We start from the raw sequence: 20466 nt of genomic DNA, 5'->3' as shown, positions 1-20466 counted from the left end.
CTGATTGATCTCTGCTTACGCCCATTCCAATTTATCTGGGCTCCTCTAGATGGTCTCAGATTCTTAATATTTCTCCCCCTCTCACTTTCCTTTCTCCTAGTTGTTTTTCTTTATCTACAGAGTCCCTGTATACTTCTTTCCTCCCTCTCACTCTGCGATAATCTTCCTCTTCCTCATCTCCATTATCTGATTTGGTTGTTAGCCTGTTTTTACTAATCGTGTAACTTCAAAGGGGTATTGTGAGAATTAATTAGTGTTCATAAAGCGTTTTGAAGTCCTCCAATGAAAGATGCTAAAACACTTTGCATTTCTACGGGGCCTTTTATCAGAGGATCAAAGGATCATTGCTGCTGTTGAACGATTACTGCTCAGCCTTTGGATCTGAGGGTAAGCAACTACTTTCCTGGGATAGGCAATAATCCAGAATTACCTTATGGGTTTCATAATCAGATCAACCTCTTTAAAAGTATGTTGTTTATACGCGCACGCACGCACACCCCCTTCCCCGCCCTGCTATAACACTACAAGATGAACCCCTCCTGACTTATGGACATCGTTCACCTCTTCACGGTGATGCGGTGAAAGGTATCACCCATAAGTCCAGGAACAGCCACCTGTTATGGACTTCCTGCCCCCCAATCACAGGAACCACGGTGCTCCAGAGAATTGTCAAGAATGACCAAGTTGGCCTCTGAAGATGGAGCCTGCAAAGCAGCCCCTTGAGAGCTTTATCTGCTCAGCCACCCAGCCTCTTCCTCTGAGATTCTAATGTAGATTCCACTCTGTGCTCTGGACGAGGCACACTGTTTGCTCAAGACCATGGTTTGCCTCAGTGCATCTCCTGATCACAAGGAAAGCGAAATAAATTCATTTCTCCCAATGAAGACTGCAATAGCTACACAGATGATTACAGAACCTCCTGCGTGCACCTTTGTGGTCTATGCTCTGGACCACAACAAACTCAATAAGCCCCGAGAAGCACTTGCCTGACTGGAACATCTATCTTAAATAGAGCAAGTCATGAAATGAAGGGGGAGGGAAGGGGGAGACGCTATATGCATCTTCATGTCTCCAGCACACAGAGCTCAGAGACTGCCGCAGTACTGAGGAGGTTTTAAAATAAATTCTGTGATAAAAGCTGAGATAAAAACTGCTTTCAAACAGTGACTTTTACATTATATAGATATATATTTTTAAATACAGACGTGCCCAAACATTTTAGAAAAACCTGAGGCAAAGTTACCTCTGGGAGCCCTGGTGGCATGTGGGTAAATTTCCTGAACATGCTGATATGATTTCCACCTTCCCAATTCTCCTCCACCCTGACTGACCAGTAACACTGCCGTCCTGGGGCTCCTATTGATTTGCTTATGCCCCTCAATCCTTTCCTGGGATAGGCCCTTCTTTTCTGGGACCCTCTATGCCATTAATAGTTCTGCTCTTGGGTTTCTCCTGTGCAAAAAGGCATCAGGAGTAAGATGATTGGATGATACAGACAAATATTCACAAAGGGCGAAGACAGGAGGCCTCCAAACACTTCTCAGTTTTGGGACTTAGACTCAAGTTTTCAGAGCTAAACAGTGAACACAATAAGTCTCACGCTTCCCCTCCAAGTCCCCCCACATTCAACCCTGGGAGTTTGCAGGGACGCATTCTTTATTGAGCCCTGTTATGGGACTAAACCTGCTCATCACAATTTGGGGAATATTTCCCCCTAGGCACATGTGATTATTCTGGGTTTCTACATCATGTACCCAGACATAAAATTATCTCAGTGTCTGGAAATCTCTATGTAGGTTACAAAAGTGTGAAACAGATTGGATAATGTGCGCCTGTGGGTTCATTTCCACTGCCATGGTGCAGGACGGAATGCATACCTTGTGTCTGGCAGACTGAAGAAGACACCAGGGGATTGTGCAGTACTACCCAATGAATAAAACCAGTGTATTATCACACTCACCCCAGTTCTATAGACACCACAGGAGTGGCACCTGCATAGCCACTACAGAGGAAAAGTCTTTGAACATAAGAATATAAAATATCTCAGGAAAAGGCCAACCAGCCCAATTCACCCACCTCTTTTAAATGCGTCTGAAAACCACCTTCCTCAGATCTCTCAATCCTTTCTGTCTCCGGAAACAGCCTCATCAACTGGTTAATCCTCTTTGCATTGCATCAATCGCTTTCTCCTGTCGATCAGCTCTTTCAACTCTCCCATAAAGAGCAAAGTGGCATTCTGTCCCCATTTAAACAAGTTCGCTCCCCAGCTTTTTAGCACCATCCATGACAGCATCGGCTTTCCCTGCCTATTGCTTTGTGATGCTGCTTTGAGACATAAAGATACTCTGTTGCGATACTCGCGGGTTTCATGCACGTGTTTGTGTACGTGTAATGACAAGGGAGAATGGTATTTGCGGTGTCACCCAATCAAGCACTTGGGAGAAAGTTTAAAATGAAAACTAAATGGTTATAATTCGTCCAAAACAGAAATTAAAGGAATTTCTTTCTCTGTTGTTGGCCAGAAACTTCTGTCCACCATTGGAGGAATAAATCAGCAGCAGTGGATACTAGCTCTAAGAATCCAGAACCATTCGAATCAGGGAATTCAATACTCAGCCAACTGTGTATCCAGACAATGCACAAATGATATGTTATCACTGATAAAAGTGATGTGCAGCATACTGGGGAGTTATTTAACAAAGCTCCCCTATACTGTTGCCTGTGAAACAGAGCCAGGGCTTCTCATCTTAGATGTAATAATTTTCTGGAGTGGCAACATAAAGCTCTGTGTAAAAGCCACTCTTGCAAAGGACACCACTTCAGGGAGTTGTAGGTCATGGAGCTCCACAAAACCCCTTGTTCCGTGGCAAAAACACCTCCAACTAGTTATTAGAAAGATCTAACCATGTGCTGGATTGGAACACGTTTGGGAAAATAGGCTATCAAAATAAAAAAGTCTCTGTTACTAATTCACAACAAACAATTGAGATTACAGCATAACAAAGGACATCTTTGAGTCTCAAAGGATTTCCCCCTGAGGTGAACAATGCCTAAACTAACCTACAACTTCACATTTTTGAGTCCTCATAAAGCATTATAAACAGTTTAAAATGGCTAACACAAGCTTTGCCCACATCAGAGATGTTCTGTTAAAACCCTCCAATAAAAATGCCAAGTATTTTCCATGGGAAATTAAACAAAAAACAAAACCCCCAAATCCTCTCACTTTTTTTGAAAATTTCCATGAACATTTTTCAGTTTTGCAGGGGAAGAAACACACAAAAATAATTTAGAAAAAAACTTTTAGATTTCAAAACAATTTTTGGTAAAACAAACAAAGCAAAACAAAACTGTTTCTGGTAAAAATATTCAGTTTCTGAAAACCAAAACCTGATTTTTTTATTTTGATTTTTTAACCAAAACCCAAACATTGTACCAAGTATATTTTGGTTCTGCTTTCCAGATTTTCTTTCAAAAACCCAGAACATTTTACACACACACACACACACACACACACACACACACACACACACACACACACACAAAAGGGTGAAAAAATGTTTTGATTAAAATTTTTTGATCAGCTCTAAAAGAGAGTTTTGCTCATGTATGAGAGGACAGAAGCAGGCCCTACATTTCTCTGTATTATTAGTTAACATTTGTAATATTGTAGCATCTTGATTGGGAGAGTCGACTGTGCTAGACACAATACAAACAACATGCTAAGAGACAGTTCCTGCCCTAAAGAGCTCACAGTCTACTTACACAAGACAGAGAAAAGGTGGGAGGGGTAACAGATCAGTGATATGAATTGTCCAGAACCACATAACAACTGAGTGACAGTGCTGTGAATTAAAGCCAGCTCTCCTGACTCCCAGTGCAGTGTCCTATATATATATATATAGGCTTGGAAGGTTTTGATTTTTATTGGTAAATGGCCGTTATGTCGATTTCACTGTATATGCACAAACCGATGAAAAAATATTTCCATCAATAAGAATCAAAATTTATAGATAGGCAAAGTAGGAAAAATGCTACTTGAGAACTTATTAGAGTCAAAATCCAGTGATCTAGACTTTTGAATTAGGGTGGTTGCAGATGGACTAGCAAATAACTACTAAAACAAGTTATGATGTGTTGATTTAAGTATATTTACGCTGTGTATTTTGACCTGTGATGTTGATGATCTGTGTTAACAGTTTATAAAGCTATAACTTTTTGACTTTCAATGTCTACTGTTATTAAATATTTGTCTGACCCCACCCCATAATTTTGTGCAACTATGAAAATTTAAATCTTTAAAAATGCTCAAAAATAAACAATCAAATTCTGCCAAGCCAACCTATATATTAAACGGCATTGCCACTTCCTCTCACTTGAGCTAAAGGAGTAGCTCTGCTCTCTGGTAGTAGTAGTAGTAGACTATTATCCTCCAGTGGCCTAATAACTAAAAAGAGCTGTGAAATATATTCATAACGTAACACACTGGCAAAGTGTGTGTATATGTGGATTCCCTTTTTGAATCAGATATGCAGACAATCCGCAGGTTACAAATAATCAGTAAGTTTCCTGTAGGCATCTCAAGAGAAGGGAACTCCAATACCAAGAGGGTACTGAGCTTGTGGATGAGTTGAGGAAGGTGCTTGCATAGAAGAAGGCATAACAAGTGCTTGCGTGAGATGCTGACAAATGGATGGATAAAGCTGGCATTCAATATTTATAAAGCATTTGGAAATCCTTGGATTGAAGGGACTATATCGAAATCCAATGGATTATTATTTCTTCTGTACAACTCAAATTCACTATTATTCTTCCAAAGGCATTTTATCATTTAAATATTCCTTTGTCATGAGCCTCCTGTTCCCTCATCACCTCTCCAAATGGAAGATGAGATAGCAGGGAAGAGCATTTTCTGAAGTTTCCCATTGTTCACTGATTGCAGCCTCTCGGTTGCCATGGGATATGTACAAGAACCAGAGTGCAGTTGCTTAACTTCATGTTGCTCAAACTGTTTGTTGAGCTGTTTCTATGGTGAGTCACCTAACTTCCTTCGCTAAGTGCATTTCAGAGGTAAGTGTGGCCATCAGCTCCTAGAGCTTCGTGAGCGCTGCCACCTCCCACCACCCCCGGCCCAAATTTTCATCTTGCTGAGAGTAATTAACTCTCCCAGGTGCAGGCAATTAGGATGCCATTCAGTGTATTTCTAAAATGGAAGGTGACATTTCCAGAAGTTGAAATACAACCGATATATATATTTAAGACCAGCTTCAGTTTGAGTTGCAACAAACTGCAAAAAAGCTTGGGCCCAATCTCGAACTCCTGAGTCATGTCCACGTCTTCGAAAGCCCCCGCAATATATCCATCCTCTACTAGAGTGGGGATGGAGGGAGGCAGTTTGAACCTCCCTGCCCGAGCTCGGACCCAGGGAGTCGGATGGGCTTGGACGATTAGCCTGAGCCACTGCCCGTGCAGTAACATCCGCACTAGCTCGAGCAGAGCTAGCACGAGTCTGTCTACCTGCACTAGGAATGATACCTCCCAGCTGCAGTGTAGACACACCCTTTAACATCACTTTGTCCCTGAACAATTATACACCACAGACACTATTCCCGTTCACACATATACAATGACAATCCAGAAATCCCCCATTTACTATCGAACCTCCCTAGCTCGGATAAGAGCTTGACACACAGGATTGGTTCTTTTATATTCTGTTCCCTGAATGCAGTGCAGATTTCATACGCACACTAGATCTGCAGTGGCAGCCTTCATGACCACCAGACCAGGACATCTCCGGCGCTGCTCTCACATTTCTCTGTACTGCAGATTATGTTTAGCTGTCTTTGTACTATGACACGATATCCCATTAATAGTATATTTTGATCGGTATCTAAAATATGATTTATGCACTCGACTTCTAAGATTGTATGGCACAGGAGGGGTTCAGAAGCAGGGCCGGCTCTAGACACCAGCAAAGCAAGCACGGGCTTGGGGCGACACAATTCCAGGGGTGGCATTCCATTTTTTGTTTGTTTGTTTGTTTTTTGCTTTGGCAGTTGCACTCCTGAAGCTTGGGGCGGCAAAAATCCTAGAGCCGGCCCTGTTCAGAAGAACCCTACCTCCCAGACAGTTTCACACCCTCATCCACAGAGATACAGTAATCAGGACAGTGATTACAATCCATGGGGGTTTAGGGAGTCTAACCACCCTAACAATGGAGCTGCCATTCATGTAGTCTGCCCAGCTAGAAGTCCTGGCTGTCAGGAAAAAGCAGTTTGAGACAAACGAATACACATTGAGGGCTCACACCCGATGTGGCTTGAGAGGAAGGGGAAGGAAGAGACGCCCTGAATATGGTAATGTATCCTGAGATCAAGGAGAAGGAGGACACTAAATAAAGACAGACAAGCAGGTACAGAGAGCCCAGCATGACAAACGTAGGCCACCAAAAGGTGGGTTTTCTATAGCGAGATCACAGGCATTAGTTGTCTTGCTAGAAAAGCACATCTCTTTTAGCAGTGAGGATGTAGCCCAAGAGATGACAAAGAGAGAAACATGCTCTCTGCTCGATCTTAGCCATAAGACATATATGTTTAAATTTGTTTTGCTTGTAAATAATCAGTTAACTCTACGCTTTTACTCTTTTTCACTGCTCAGAAAGCTGTGGGGTGTCTCAGAAATTCCGGCTGGTCATCCATGGATGGAGAGAAAGTCAATGAGGCTCCCGACCCACAGGGGCCTAGTTAGGTACCAGGGTCTGTGAACCTAGGAAACCACCTTGGTTTCCCACCCCAAGGAAGGCAGAACTCGCAATAGGCAATGAGGGCAACTGAGGGACCAAAGTGAAACATGAGCCTGAATTCTTTCCCATCCCTCACATGCAGCAACTTCATCTCTGTTGTTACAATATGTTCTTTTGTTTTCATTTATCTGTCCCTCTTGAATCAAGCCTGCTGTACATATAATCTTTGTACCAGTATAACTGTGTCACTTAGGAGGTGATTTTCTACCAAAATAGTTACATTGGTGCAACCTATAGCGTGGACACAGTTATATCAATCCTTCAGATATAATGCATTTTTATACTGATACAACTGTGTCCACACAAGAGGGGTTTGTACCATTTTAACTGTACGGGTATTGTTAGAGCAGCACAATTTTCATGAGTAGACAAGGCCTAGCTCTCAAACTGTTGTACGTTTGGGTGATTCGGAGTGTCTAGTCTGTGTGTGTCAAATTGTGTTTTGGAAATAGCTAGTACTTGAGTCATATTTACTTCACACTCCTCATCCTGCAAATCCTTGGAGAATATTTAGTAGCTCTCTGGAAAGGGTGTCTGCAAGGAGGAGCTCTTTACTGGGCCTGTATTTCACATTTAACGAGTACTTTTGCGATTTCACAATCGTTTTCTGAAGTCTAGGTGGTGCTATGAACAGACCAATAGTTTAATGGTCTGTTTCAGCCTTGACTGATTTCTGCCCATAAGCGTATTCATGAAACCACTCACTACCCAAAACAATTTCTTTTTCTTTTTCAATCTGAGCATAGTTCTGGTGTGCTGAATTCAATCAGTACTTTGGAAGCACAGATTCTAAGGGCAGCTAGGACAAATATGATCTACTTTTTCCTCCTGCCTAACCCAGAGCATATAATTTCACTCAGTAATTCCTGCACTGAGACCACTAGGCGATCATCTTGCAGAGGGACAACCACCAAACTATATGGGCAGGCATCTACTGAGCATTTAGGCTCTGCACTGTTAGCATCAAAATATTGCAGCATCTATGCTCTTTTTAATTCCCCAAAAGCTTACTTCTTGCCAGTGACACACCTTAAGCAGCCATTGCGTGGGACATGTTAGAGATGCATTGGTTTAACATGCCTCTGAATCTCTGTAACCTCTCCTTATTTTGGGGTATTTCTATTAAGACAGTTGCCTTCATTTATCGACTTTCTTGCAAATATTTCGTTTCCTTTGCTCTCATACAGTAAGCATACAAGGCCCAGGACTGCTGCTATGTGAGTACTTGCTATTTCCAGTCACCTACTGTCTGTCAGGATTACAAAAGGTAAATATCTCTGTCAGGTGGCAGGGTCTGATAGCCAGCCAGTCCAGGGGCTGCTGGTGACCCTCCTCCCCATCCCAAACACTCTCACCTTTCACAATCCCCCTGCAGCTGCACAGGGGCACTCCACACAAAGTCCCCTCACCCCAAACTCCAGGATCACCCCATTCTCAGCAGGGCCGGCTCCAGCATTTCTGCCGCCCCAAGCAAATAATAATAATAATAATAAAAAAAAAGCCGCGATTGGCGGCGGCAATTGAAAAAAAAAAAAAAGCCCCGATCGGCGGCGGCAGTTCAGCGGCAGGTCCTTCGCTCCTAGAGGGAGTGAGGCACCTGCCGCCCTCGAATTGCCGCAGGTGCCGCCCCTCTCCCTTGGCTGCCCCAAGCACCTGCTTGTTAAGCTGGTGCCTGGAGCCGGCCCTGATTCTCAGTGACACGCCGTAGGATCCCCTCCCCATGCACACAGACCCAATGATGCTTTACAGAATGCCCATTTCGGGGTGATACACTACAGCAAACCTACCCCTCCATCACGAAAGTACAGACACGTCTCCCTCCACATGTAGTGATGCACCCCAAGAGCCCATGTCCCTACAGTGTGAAATACAGAGGAACCATTGTTCTGCTCTCTGACATCCCGCAGAAACTTCCCCTCCCCTTCTCTCCACTCAAGCCATACCCCACAGAAACCTCCCCCTTCCTTCCCCCACAACCACTCCCCACAGAACCCTCCCCAGGGATGCATACCCCAGAATACCTACCCACCCAGCAGAAAGTAATTTCACACCCCCCACCCTGGAAAGGACCCCCCCGCCCTGAGGCCTCTGAACAATCATCCTGCCGACCAGCATTCCAGAGCACTTCTCCCATCTCGACAGGGCCTCAGCCCCATCCTCACCACACACAGGGACATTCCACAGAATCCTCAATAGAATGACTTCCCTGCACCACCAAACTGTCTAACCCTGATCCCCTGGCTAACCTCAGCAGCAGGCATCCTCTGACAAACGGAAACCCTCGTTCAGGTAGCTCGTTGACACCGGGATGGGAACAGGAAGCTTGGGTTCACAGATGACTCGGGGATGCTCATTTATTTTGGTTGTTGGACGCCAAACAGGACACAGTCCCTTAAAATAGTGAGATATGGCTACACTGCTTATATAGCTTGTCCTGTCACACAACAGGATGGGTATACACAGAGTTTTGCCTATGGTGGTCTCTGCTGAAGGACAAGCTACTGTTACTATGGTAGCCAACGAAGATGTGGAAGATAAAAATACCCCACAAGCAACTGGACACAGATCCGAGCAAGCAGATTTTATAATAATAAAAATAATTGGTCAACATTTTTTGTGTTAAAATATTCCTGTCAGAAAATGCAATGGTCTTAAAATCAAAACTTTCTGTGGGAAAATGTCAATGTCAGTGATTTTTTTCAGTTTTACTATCAGGAGAATTGAAACAAAAACATTCATTTAGAGTCGACCTTTAAAAACGAAACAACATTTTACATTTTGAAATGGCAGTTCAAAAGAAAAATGCCATTTCAAAATGTTGAATCATTTTAATTCGCTCAAAAATGTTGATATTTTTCATTTCGGCATTTTTTAATCAGACAGATTTCCGAATGTTTCACTCTGCAAACAATTTTCAATATTTCAACTTGCTGTTTCAATTCTGAATGGAAACTAATTTCAAAATGTTGAAGCTTCCCGAGAGACAAAAATTCCTGACCAGTAATAACAGCAACAGCAACCACGACAATCATTATCTAGTCCTAATGATGCAGCCAAGTTAAGAGATGGTGTTAAACTCCTCCCCATGGGTGTTCACAGGGAAAAACGTTCTGAACACTTCTGGTAGACGCCTGATAATCAGTGATCAGTGATGACCTTTAAAACATATTAATACTATAAATGTCACATCTACCAGAGTGCCTTTGGAAGCTTTTTCCCTCTGCTATCAAGCATTTCATTAATATTTTGCCAAACAGGCAACAAACACTCAAGAACCCAGGCATACAGGCACTTTAATTTTCATCATACAAGAGCTTTTGCTGTTGTTGTTTAGTGTTATTGCTATTTGCTGATGGAATCGTTTCTTGTTTTATCCTCCAGACTCTCACTGTCCTCTCAGCATGTGTAAAATTAACTTCCATTTACAGCACTGTAAGCCCACAATACCCCACACAGAATTAATGTTATCTGAGGCTTCGAATAAAAGAAAAAGACAAAAAAAAAAAAAAGATGGAAAAAGTCTTTCCTTGATTTGCTACCAGAGTAGATTTGATCTTTAAGTCACTAGGGAACATAAATAGAGAAAGCGAAGACTCCAGTCTATAGAATAATTTTTCTGCAACTCTGCTTTAAGAGCAATATTAGGCTTGGAAAGGGTCTTATTCTAATCTAGATGGTGGATCAAACCAAAACACAGGACTGGAACACCAGTGAACTTCTGTGAAGTTTGGATCCACACCCCCAAGCCACATCTTGTTTCTATCTCTATAACAGCCATGCCAAGCCCATAGATTTAAAGCACGGCCTCCTCCCCCCCCCCCCAACACCAACACTAACACTGGGATCTGTCCAAATCCAGATCTAAGCTCATGCCTTTGATTCATCTCCAGCAGAACGGGGCAGGAAATAGTTTCCCAAATAGTTCCCCACCCTGAAAAAAAAAAGATTTCAAAAATTTTTCCCATTCCCAATTGGGACAAAAGGTCGAAATCACCAAAACTTTTACAAACTGACTAATTTAAAAAATTGTAGTTTGGGTCAGTTGAAACAAAAACATTCTGATCATTTTAAAACATTTAGTTTTCATCACGTCTCTAATTTTTTTTCAACCTTTTTGGGTTTTTGCCTTGATTGGGATTTTGACAATTTCAGAATTTTAGTTTCAACATTTTGTTGAGTGGGAAATTCATCAAATATCAATCCCTTTCCTGTGAAGTTTCAGTTCCGATGAATCGGTATTTTTCAGCCAACCCCCCCATAAAAAACAGTTGTTAAATATGGATACAAGATTTGGACACAAATCTGACATCAAGAATTATAACATTCAAAAACCAGTAGGAGAACACTTCAATCTCCCTGGACACTTAATAACAGACTTAAAAGTGGCAATTCTTCAACAAAAAAAACCTTCAGAAACAGACTCCAATGAGAAACTGCAGAACTGGAATTAATTTGCAAACTGGACACCATCAAATTAGGCCCGAATAAAGACTGGGAGTGGATGGGTCACTACAAAAACTAATTCCCCCCTGCTGATACTCACACCTTCCTGTCAACTGTTTGAAATGGGCCACCTTGATTACATTGGCCTCATTAGCACTACAAAAGTGATTTCCACCCCTTCTTGTCAACTGTTGAGAATAGCCCACTTCCACCTTAATTGGATTGGCTCGTTAGCACTGACCTTCCACTTGGTAAGGCAACTCCCATCTTTTCATATGTATACTGCTTACTGTATTTTCCACTCCATGCACCTGATGAAGGGGTTTTAGCCCACGAAAGCTTATGCCAAATACATTTGTTAGTCTCTAAGGTGCCACAAGGACTTCTCTAATATCCAGTTTTCTCTTCATTATGTGAGGAGTGTACACCTACAACTGGATCAAATACTCCTCGCTTGAGAAACATTATTTACTTGATGTACAATTTTTGTAAGCAAAGAATACTTGTTAGACACAAGTGAAAAGTATTTTTTGCATGAAATGCCAGACTGAAGAGAGTTTGTATTATTAACCCTATTGCTAGAAAAGAAAAATAAATAAAAACCAAAAATCACTGGTTACCAATGCAATTGCAGGAATGTTACTTCCATAAAAGGAAGGCAGGCTTTTTGGATGGTCAGAGGAAACGTACTGACAAAAAATAAATGCAAAATTTGTAAAGATGATGACTGGATCTTCCAATTCAGTGACTACTTTGCACATTCTTTTTTCATGAGAGCTTTTGCTACATGGTTTCCCCATGTCACAATTTTTTTCTGGTATTTTTCCCAGCTTTGCAGCCAACTTACCATATCGCGACAGCCTTTTATTTAGATGCAGTGCTAAGGAAGCATTTAGCTCTTTGGTGTTTTGCAACTCCTCCTTTCCTTACATACACTTGAACCATTGATTATAAAATGGGAGCACGTAGTGAAAACGCAGCACCTCTCCAAGGGCCCAATGACATTGACTGCAATTCAATGTATTTTACAGTCTTTGGCAAGATGTGCCTAAGCATTCATTGGGAACATCAAATCATCAATAAAATAAAACATTCTTCCATTGTTTTACTGGCTTTTCAAAGCTTTCCTACAAAGCCGTGGTGACTCTTTTGTTCAAAGAGAAATGACATTGACAACAAAATGAAAGATAAGCAAAACTGGCTGGGTGGGGCAGGTAGTTTTGCAGAACCTTGTTGTTTGGAATTTTGTTTTTCAAAACCAAACCTAAAACTAGGATGGTACGTCTCAAAAGCAGCATTTTATCTGAGCTCCAGTGTTTATAGTGTTGGGGAAATGATCCCTATTTTGGCCCATTTCTAAATATATGTGTAGTTCAGAAATTAAACTGAATGAGAAAACCAGAAAGAGGGTCGAAAAGGGAGATATGGCTTCATAGCATCCCAAAGGACTAAAAATGCATGAATTAGAAGAGTGTTTGTGTGTGAAAGGTAACCAACCTTGGTGAAATATCGCATCCTTGCTGCATAAAGGCTCCCAGGGAGAACCAAAGACTGTTAAATATCCCAAATTCATTAGTCTGGTCACTGGGTGGCTGGTCGCGCCCTTCCTCGAACTCCTCAGTATGCCATTCATAAGGGCTGAAGCGGCTGACCAGGAAGAGGACAACGCTTACTCCAATGTAGGCAAAAACAATGCACATCCAAATCTCATAAGCCAAGGGATCCAGAAAGGAAAAGACGCCTGGCTTGGATTTTTGAGGTTTTTTTATCATGATGGATATGCCCAGGCTCATAAATGGCTTGGAAAAGTCTATGACTTCTTCTCGGACGAGGGTGATGGTTAATGGTGCAACAGCCACATCAGCTCTCTGAAAGGAGAGACAGACACCAGATACACAGATTGTAGATTACATGCACCAAGACACTCCATCACCAGCCTTCTCTTTCGCCAGCCTTCTGCTGTACACTCCCAATCCACTCTCTGATTTCATAGGAAGATTTAATCAGGAGAAATGAACTACTATAGAAATGCTAAAAAAAACCAACCCCATCACACCAACATGTTATTTCCTTTCCGATTATTACTGATTGCAAGTAGGTTTAAAAATCAGACCTCTTTCCTTTCCCAGACAGTCAGGTCCTCTGGTCTGATTCATCCATTGATGTCACAATCCAAGGCTAGTGACATCTCATTTCACTATCATGTTGCACAATTAAGAAATGACAAAGTAACAGAGTCTTATCACACACACAGCAGAAGAGACAGGAAGAAAGTCTACTGCCAGGATGTTTATTTTCAGCAGGAGATGCTTTTCTATTGCATGACTCATATAGTTGAAGGGAAATATTTTCAAGAAAGCCAAACCCACTTTTAAAAATGGGATGAAGGCTCCTAATTCACATAGGGCCAGATTTAGAAAGGTATTTAGCTGCCTACAGATGCACCTAGTGAGATGTACAAAAGTGCCTAACTTCTATTGACTTTCATTTAGATTTTCCCAAAGGCGAAATTGAGACTGTCCCATGGAAAATGTTACTTTTGCAGAAACTGCATTTTCCACGTCAGAAAATCATTCCAATGGAAAATTCTCAACCAGCTGTAGTGAGTAGTGGTCCAGCCATCCAGCAACCAGATATAAATATGAGTGATACGATGCACGATAAGGATAGAGAGAGCCCATTTTGGTGTTAAGAGTCTGACTAAGCAACAGGCTGAGATTTCAAACTCAACCATTTCTAGGTGCTACTCCTTCACAGCTATCAGAAAAAAGTTGACAAAATGGGTGTGCTCTGGGTGTTGGTTTTGGGGTAGGATGGCTTGGATATTTACCTCTGAGGACTCCTTTAAATTGCTACTCTGCAGTGGGAGAAACTCTCTGCATAATTGTATGCTTACCTCCTGGAAAAAGGTTGATTATATTATGCTCCAGATGGTAGTTCATTAAAATGTATCTTGTAGGATGGGAAAGGTCACACTGGTTGCTGTGGGCTCGACCTTAAGAATGATACTCTAATTCCATGGAAACTGACTGCACTAATAGACATCTAACAGCAACAAGGCAATGGTGACATGATGAAAGGGTCATACTGTTCCATCAAAATGAACATGAAATAATAGAGATGTAGCTGGGGGAGCATTAACAATCCAAGCAACACATAATGATGGAAACATTCAAAACATGAAAGGGAACTCAATAAAGAGAGATAGACAGAAAGGGTACCATTTGGTACTTTAATAGGACCACCATCTCCTGCATTTGGGTGCATAGTTTAGTTCAGTGCTTAGGTGCACTAGAGGGGAACACAAAGGTGCTGATGCACAAACTCAAAATTTGGATGCCTTATTGAGGTGCTGTAATAAGGCCCATTATCTATCTAGTTCTTGAAAGGGCTTTGGCTGCTGAGGGCAGGAAATACCTGAGATGAGTAAGAGTCAAAACTCCTCCCTGTCCTGACTTGTCCTAAGTGAAGCTGTTCTCGGCTCACCTGGAAGCCGGGAGTATTAGAAAGCTTTCCCAACAGAATTTGACAGTTTGCCTAATCAATCAGTTTCCCTTTGGGCCTGGTAGCTACACTTTTTGAGGTCCACTCATAATCAATTCCTGTAATTATGAATCAATGGACAAGGTTGGAAACTTACTCCATAAACCAGCTCTCCCACCATGCCATTCCATGCTTTATTGTCAGGGTCCCGGGCTCCATACTTCCCATCGCTCACTATCTCCAACCTGTATTGGTAGCCAACATGCTTAGCGATCTCAGCAGCAAGCTCCACGCAGTAGCCTTCATACCTCTCGTTGCCTTCAAACTGGTTGGCATTCTTCTTGAGCATCACATATGGATCTTCCTGGCAGAGAGAGGACAAGTTAGTGAGCCATGCTTCCCCTTTCGCCCCCAGAGATGTTCAACGTGTGTCCTGCTCTCAGGAAGGGATGCTAGATACGATTCTCAATGCACTTTCAAAACGCTAAAGCCGGAATCATTTACAAAGTGGTTCGCACAGCCTGTTCAACAAAAGTTTGGGCTAGTAAGTTGCCCGTTTGAGGTTTCTATTATGCAGAATTTGGTAGCCACCCTAGCTGGGGTGGACCTAACCAACAAGGAAAACTGATAGGAATTCTTCAACAATCTTTGGCAGAGATTCCAAAAGGGAAATCAAGCCTTCTACTTGAGGATCTCTTAGCATTTCACAAACTGAGCAAGCCTTCATCAGTCAGTCTCTGTGAGATAGGCATGGACAGTGGTGCATTATGTCAAACGTTATGGAGGCGTCTATTGCTGCTCCACAATACTGGCTGAGTTGAGTTTTGCTCTTAAAGCAGGGATTCAACCTCTTTGTTATATGTGAGGAATACCGTGTCTCCTTCCTAAAATTACAGCACCTGCTCTGTGCGTGTACAATATAAACCATTGCTACAATGTACCTACTTTCCCTATGTTGATGTCCCTGCTCACTGCCTGCCACACTTCCTTGTAGTTCTGTGTGTTAAGAGGGGAGACATCTTAAGTACTTGTTTGATTATAAGGCAACAGCAAGTTTTTATGGGCCACCACTGGAAGCTGTGATTATATGCAACATGTATTACAGGGAAAGGGGTACACAGCACAACAAGGAGTGTGAGCGGAAGAGAAAGGAGTGAGGGAGACCTGTGGATTAGACATGCAAGAGAACTTACTAGAATAGTTGTAACTATATAAGTCCGATTCTGTAGAGTCACGGATTCATTGTCACCTTGGGAATCTGTGGCTGTGGGAAGAAACTTATCATCTTCGTTCCAATAACCAATCTGTTAACGACAGAAAGACCGTGAAACCCTGCTGTCCTCCGAGCCTGTTCCGAGGACAAGCCAAGAGGAGAACAATATACCAATAGGATTGCCCTGCCAGCTTTAGCTGTCTCAGGGTGTTCATCACCAACCAGACCTCTACTGCTCCCACAGTCCTGACCTCTTTCCCCATCCTGGCCTTGAAAACCTCAGAAAAATCATGACACGTACTGTGCATAATGTACAGGGATAAGCAATAACCACACGATAATAATGGAAGTACCACAATTTCCCCCAATACTTAGGGAAATAAATAACAAAAGAGTCTCACATCACTGTATGCTGATTGCTGGTAAATATGTTTTTAATGGTGACCACTGTTAATGTATGATGGTCTCTCTAGGCTGATACAAGTCTTGTGTCACACCTCCGCTCTTGCACAAGTGTAAAATTAAATTCTAGGATGCCTTGCAGAACCAGGACAAGATGGGGGAAAAAAGCAGGAGACTCGTTAGAAAGAGAAGAAAGGAGCTGCCCCGCGGCAAAAAGTTTAGAGTTGCACATGTAACTAAAAAGCTGTAAGGGGCAGAATTCTTGGTGTTACTCTGTGTTTATTAATAATCAGGGATACATTCCACGCTATCACTGCTCACAGGCAAAGCAGACAGCTAGAGAATATCAATAGGAAGATCATTCTTGAGGTGATCTTATTTGAAGGCTTGATTTTTTAAGAGGTTTTCCATCATATCATGTTTGGATGAAGTTGCATAAGCTCTGCTGATGTGAAAGGGATTTCTTACCACATGATGTGGGAAAGAGTATTAATACAGGGCAAGACCAAAAACCTGTGGAGGGCAGATTAGAGATCACGGCAATGCAAGAGATATAACCTAGAGAGGCTTCTCCTTCTTTACTGCACAGAAAAATGGAAAGTGTGTGAGGAAGGAGCTTCCACACACTGCTCTAGGGCAGCACAAATGGAGACAACACATATTTGCTTGGCATTTCTCACCTGATTAATCCCATATACAGCTCATGTGTTGGAAGTAAAGGGCACGGGACTTGCAAGTGAGGGTTTGATTTTTTGCAGTCAATATACAGTATAAAACTGTCTCTAGTACTTCTCTGGGACCTATCTTGACCTCACATCAAAGCAAAACTCTCAGTGACTTATATGGAGCAGGATCAAGTCCTCTGTATCTTACACTCATATACTGGTTATTTATTTATTTGTATTGTGGTAGTGCCTAGGCGTCCCAACCAGGGCTCAGGACCCTACTGTACAGACACAAAATTCATATCTAATAATTTAATTCCTATGGCCACAGTGAAGGGAAAAAAATCTCTTTGACTAGTAAAGAGGGGTTTCCCCATGCAGGCCTCCAGGGTGTCGGAGTGAGCCAGTTGTTACCAGAATAAAAAAAAAACAGTAGGAAATACTTCCCAAAATGAATAAAACATGTCAGGAAATGCAGTTCTACGGGCCCTTTTTTGATGGGCTCCGACTTCCCATCTGAAACCAGCAGGGTCAATACGATATTGTGTGATATTGCTTCTGTTGAAATGAAATGTACGTGCAGCTGTCAGATCTAGATGATGAGGTCAAATTAGATGATCATAGTTGTCCCTTCTGGCTTGGGAATCTATAAACCATATGCTATTTTCCTCCTAATTAAACATCCATGTATTGATTTTCAGTTGCTGACATAAATCCCACATTATTTAAGGTTTAATAGTATTGATTCTGTTCAGGGCTTTTGGAGTGGAGCCCGGAGCTGGAGCGCAGAGCAGCTCCGGAGCAGTGGAGCTGCAGGTTTTTGCCTGGAGCTGGAGCGGAGCTGGAGCACAGCTCCAAAGTCCCGATTCTGTTCCCTGAATAGTTCCAGCATTCTTCATTCTCCAAACCTGTTTAAATTCCAAAGGACAGAAGGAAAAAAATTCTCTCTCTGTTTGAAAGTTTTCTATATGGAAGAGGAAGATAAACACATGGAGCCTGATTTTCAAAAGTATTCCGCACTGAGTGAACACACGACGTGCTGAGCTCTTTTGAAAATCTGGCTACTTATTTTGGTGCTTAAATGGAAGCTGAACCCCTCTGAAAATCTGGCCCTGATTGTGAACCCGACTGAAAATTCTGGCGATTGTGTGGGATTTCCAAAAACACTCCACACTGACCTAAATCAGCTCCCAAGAACGATAGTGGTGTAAAACTCTCACTGACTTCAACGGGAATGGTGTTAGGCCAAATGCTGAACATTGTTAAAAATCTCCTCCATATTTTGTATGTAAGTAATACAACACGGTTTCTCGTGTTTTTCTTCACTCACATTGGGCGATGGAGTTACCATTCATAGCTACTCTACTCATGAATTCTCCATCTTAAGACTCATGAGGAGAAATGGCCTCCAAGAGACAAGACCATCCTGTGCCAGACACCTTGCCCACAGCTGTTAAACAGGAACAGAACCCATCCTCTGCTTTACCTTCCTGATCCCATCGTGTTTCACTTCAATCACGTGGAGGGTGTAGTTGGTCCGACGTCCTTTCTCGTTAAACTGAACATTGCCGGTTAATCCTTCAAAGCGCACCTTAAAAGAATAAATATCAATGAGGAGAGCAACTTGATCAGCTTCTCATTCTGTGGTTGACTACCAGCAGTCACAGCAGATGGGAATCAGCAGAGTGTTACCTGCCTGCCAGGCCTGGAGACAATGCAGTTGTGCCAACTGTAGTTTCATTCAATGTGAACAATGTGTGTCTATTACACTGCTGTTTTCACTTACTTACTTGGGACCCAACACTAAGGGAAAACTCTGAACTTGCTAGAGAGACAAGATGGATGAGGAAATATCTTTCATTGGATCAAGTTGGTGAGAAAGACATGCTTTCGAGCCACACAGAGCTGTTCTTCAGGTCTGGGAAAGGTACTCGGAGTGTCACAGCTAAATGCAAGGTGGAACAGATTCTTTAGCATAAGTAATTAGCACATATTCTAAGGGACCATTCAAGGTAGAGTGGACCGTTAACACCTCTGCAGTCATAGGACCAAAAGAGGGAGTTAGTGGATTACAGATTGTTGTAATAAACCATAAATCCAGTGTCTCTGTTCAGTCCGTGATTTTTATAGGCTATCAGAGTAATGAACCCTCACTCCTGGCCTTCCTCCAAGCTCATCAACGGAAGCAAGCTCCCCACAGACCAGGACACACCAACTTAAAGTAGCACCAGACCCTGCCAGAGCTACAGATGCAAAACCTACAGAGGTATCTCCACTGCTGCAATGATCAATACCCCCCACAACACACCTTTTAAAATCCGTGGATCCTATCCAGGCCAATCACACCGCATGGTGTACCTCATCTAGAACACTAAATGCTCCAAGAACAACTATGACAATCACTAAGCTCTCGAATGAACACATACAGGAAAATGATAAAAAATTGTGTGGGTCTCAAGACTGGGACAGTGGGGGCTTTTCAGATCAGGAGGATTAAGATGCAGGGCCCAGTGACTGGAATAGCAGGGGCCATGAACCTCAGGATTAGGGAATATCAGTAGAGATTTGTGAAGGGAACACAGAACAATAGAAGAACAGGAGTACTTGTGGCACCTTAGAGACTAACAAATTTATTAGAGCATAAGCTTTCGTGCATCTGAAGAAGTGGGCTGTAGTCCACGAAAGCTTATGCTCTAATAAATTTGTTAGTCTCTAAGGTGCCACAAGTACTCCTGTTCTTCTTTTTGCGGATACAGACTAACACGGCTGCTACTCTGAAACAGAACAATAGGCCACTGGATTGCGAGTCAGAAGAGTTTGGGTTCTGTCCTCAGCTTTATCACTAGCCCTGGGCAAGTCACTTCTCCCCTCTGTGCCTCAGTGTTCCTGTCTGTAAAATGGTGATAGCACTTACCACCTTTATAATGGTGCTTTGAGATCCTCAGAGAAGATGCACGCACACAAAAAAGCAGTAAATATTGTAATTGTGAAGGAAACAACTGCTCCTGTGCTATGCCTGTTTTCTAACCATGCCATGGGACTTGGCACAAACATCCACCAAAGTTTTCTAAAACTTTTTCAGAGGAAGAGATGTGCCCAGTGGTATGGGGGTTGGACTAGATGACCTCTTGAGGTCCCTTCCAACCCTGATATTCTATGATTTGGAGAAACAAAGGTTTTTCTTTCCACAAGGCACAACATATTTATCTCTTGTTGGGAGGGGAGGGAGATTGAAGTAGCTTAAAAGACAGCAGCATTAGGAATTCAGAGTAGCATTTTTCCCTTCTTGAGTCTCTGGGCCTGACCTGTGGATGACCCCTTTTGATATTTATTCTCTCTGGGACATTTTGAAACAGGACCTCGATGACTTCAAAATGCAGGCTAAATGATGCAATCATACTTTTCATTTTTTCATGCTGTGAAGTCATCTAGACTACACCAATTCCATTTACATTTAT

General features: G+C 42.4%; 1 protein-coding gene across 24 annotated transcripts in view; it reads right to left on the bottom strand.

Moving 5' to 3' along the window:
* The window catches only part of GRIA1 (glutamate ionotropic receptor AMPA type subunit 1), a 168156-nt gene that overhangs the window by 39599 nt on the left and 108091 nt on the right, over positions 1–20466 (bottom strand). For all 24 annotated transcript variants that reach the window (XR_010589935.1, XR_010589934.1, XR_010589939.1 and 21 more), the window contains 4 exons: positions 18495–18599; positions 15922–16032; positions 14886–15092; positions 12743–13113 (listed from right to left, as the gene is read on the bottom strand). Coding sequence is in view for 15 of the 24 variants with exons in the window: in XM_024106816.3 (XP_023962584.1) it covers positions 12743–13113; positions 14886–15092; positions 15922–16032; positions 18495–18599 (794 nt within the window). In the remaining 9 variants the exon portion in view is untranslated. The remainder of the gene's footprint in view (positions 1–12742; positions 13114–14885; positions 15093–15921; positions 16033–18494; positions 18600–20466) is intronic.

Source organism: Chrysemys picta, chromosome 8 (genome assembly GCF_011386835.1).
Source record: "Chrysemys picta bellii isolate R12L10 chromosome 8, ASM1138683v2, whole genome shotgun sequence".
Lineage (NCBI taxonomy): Eukaryota > Metazoa > Chordata > Testudines > Emydidae > Chrysemys > Chrysemys picta.
This window is presented reverse-complemented; position numbering and strand designations above follow the sequence as displayed.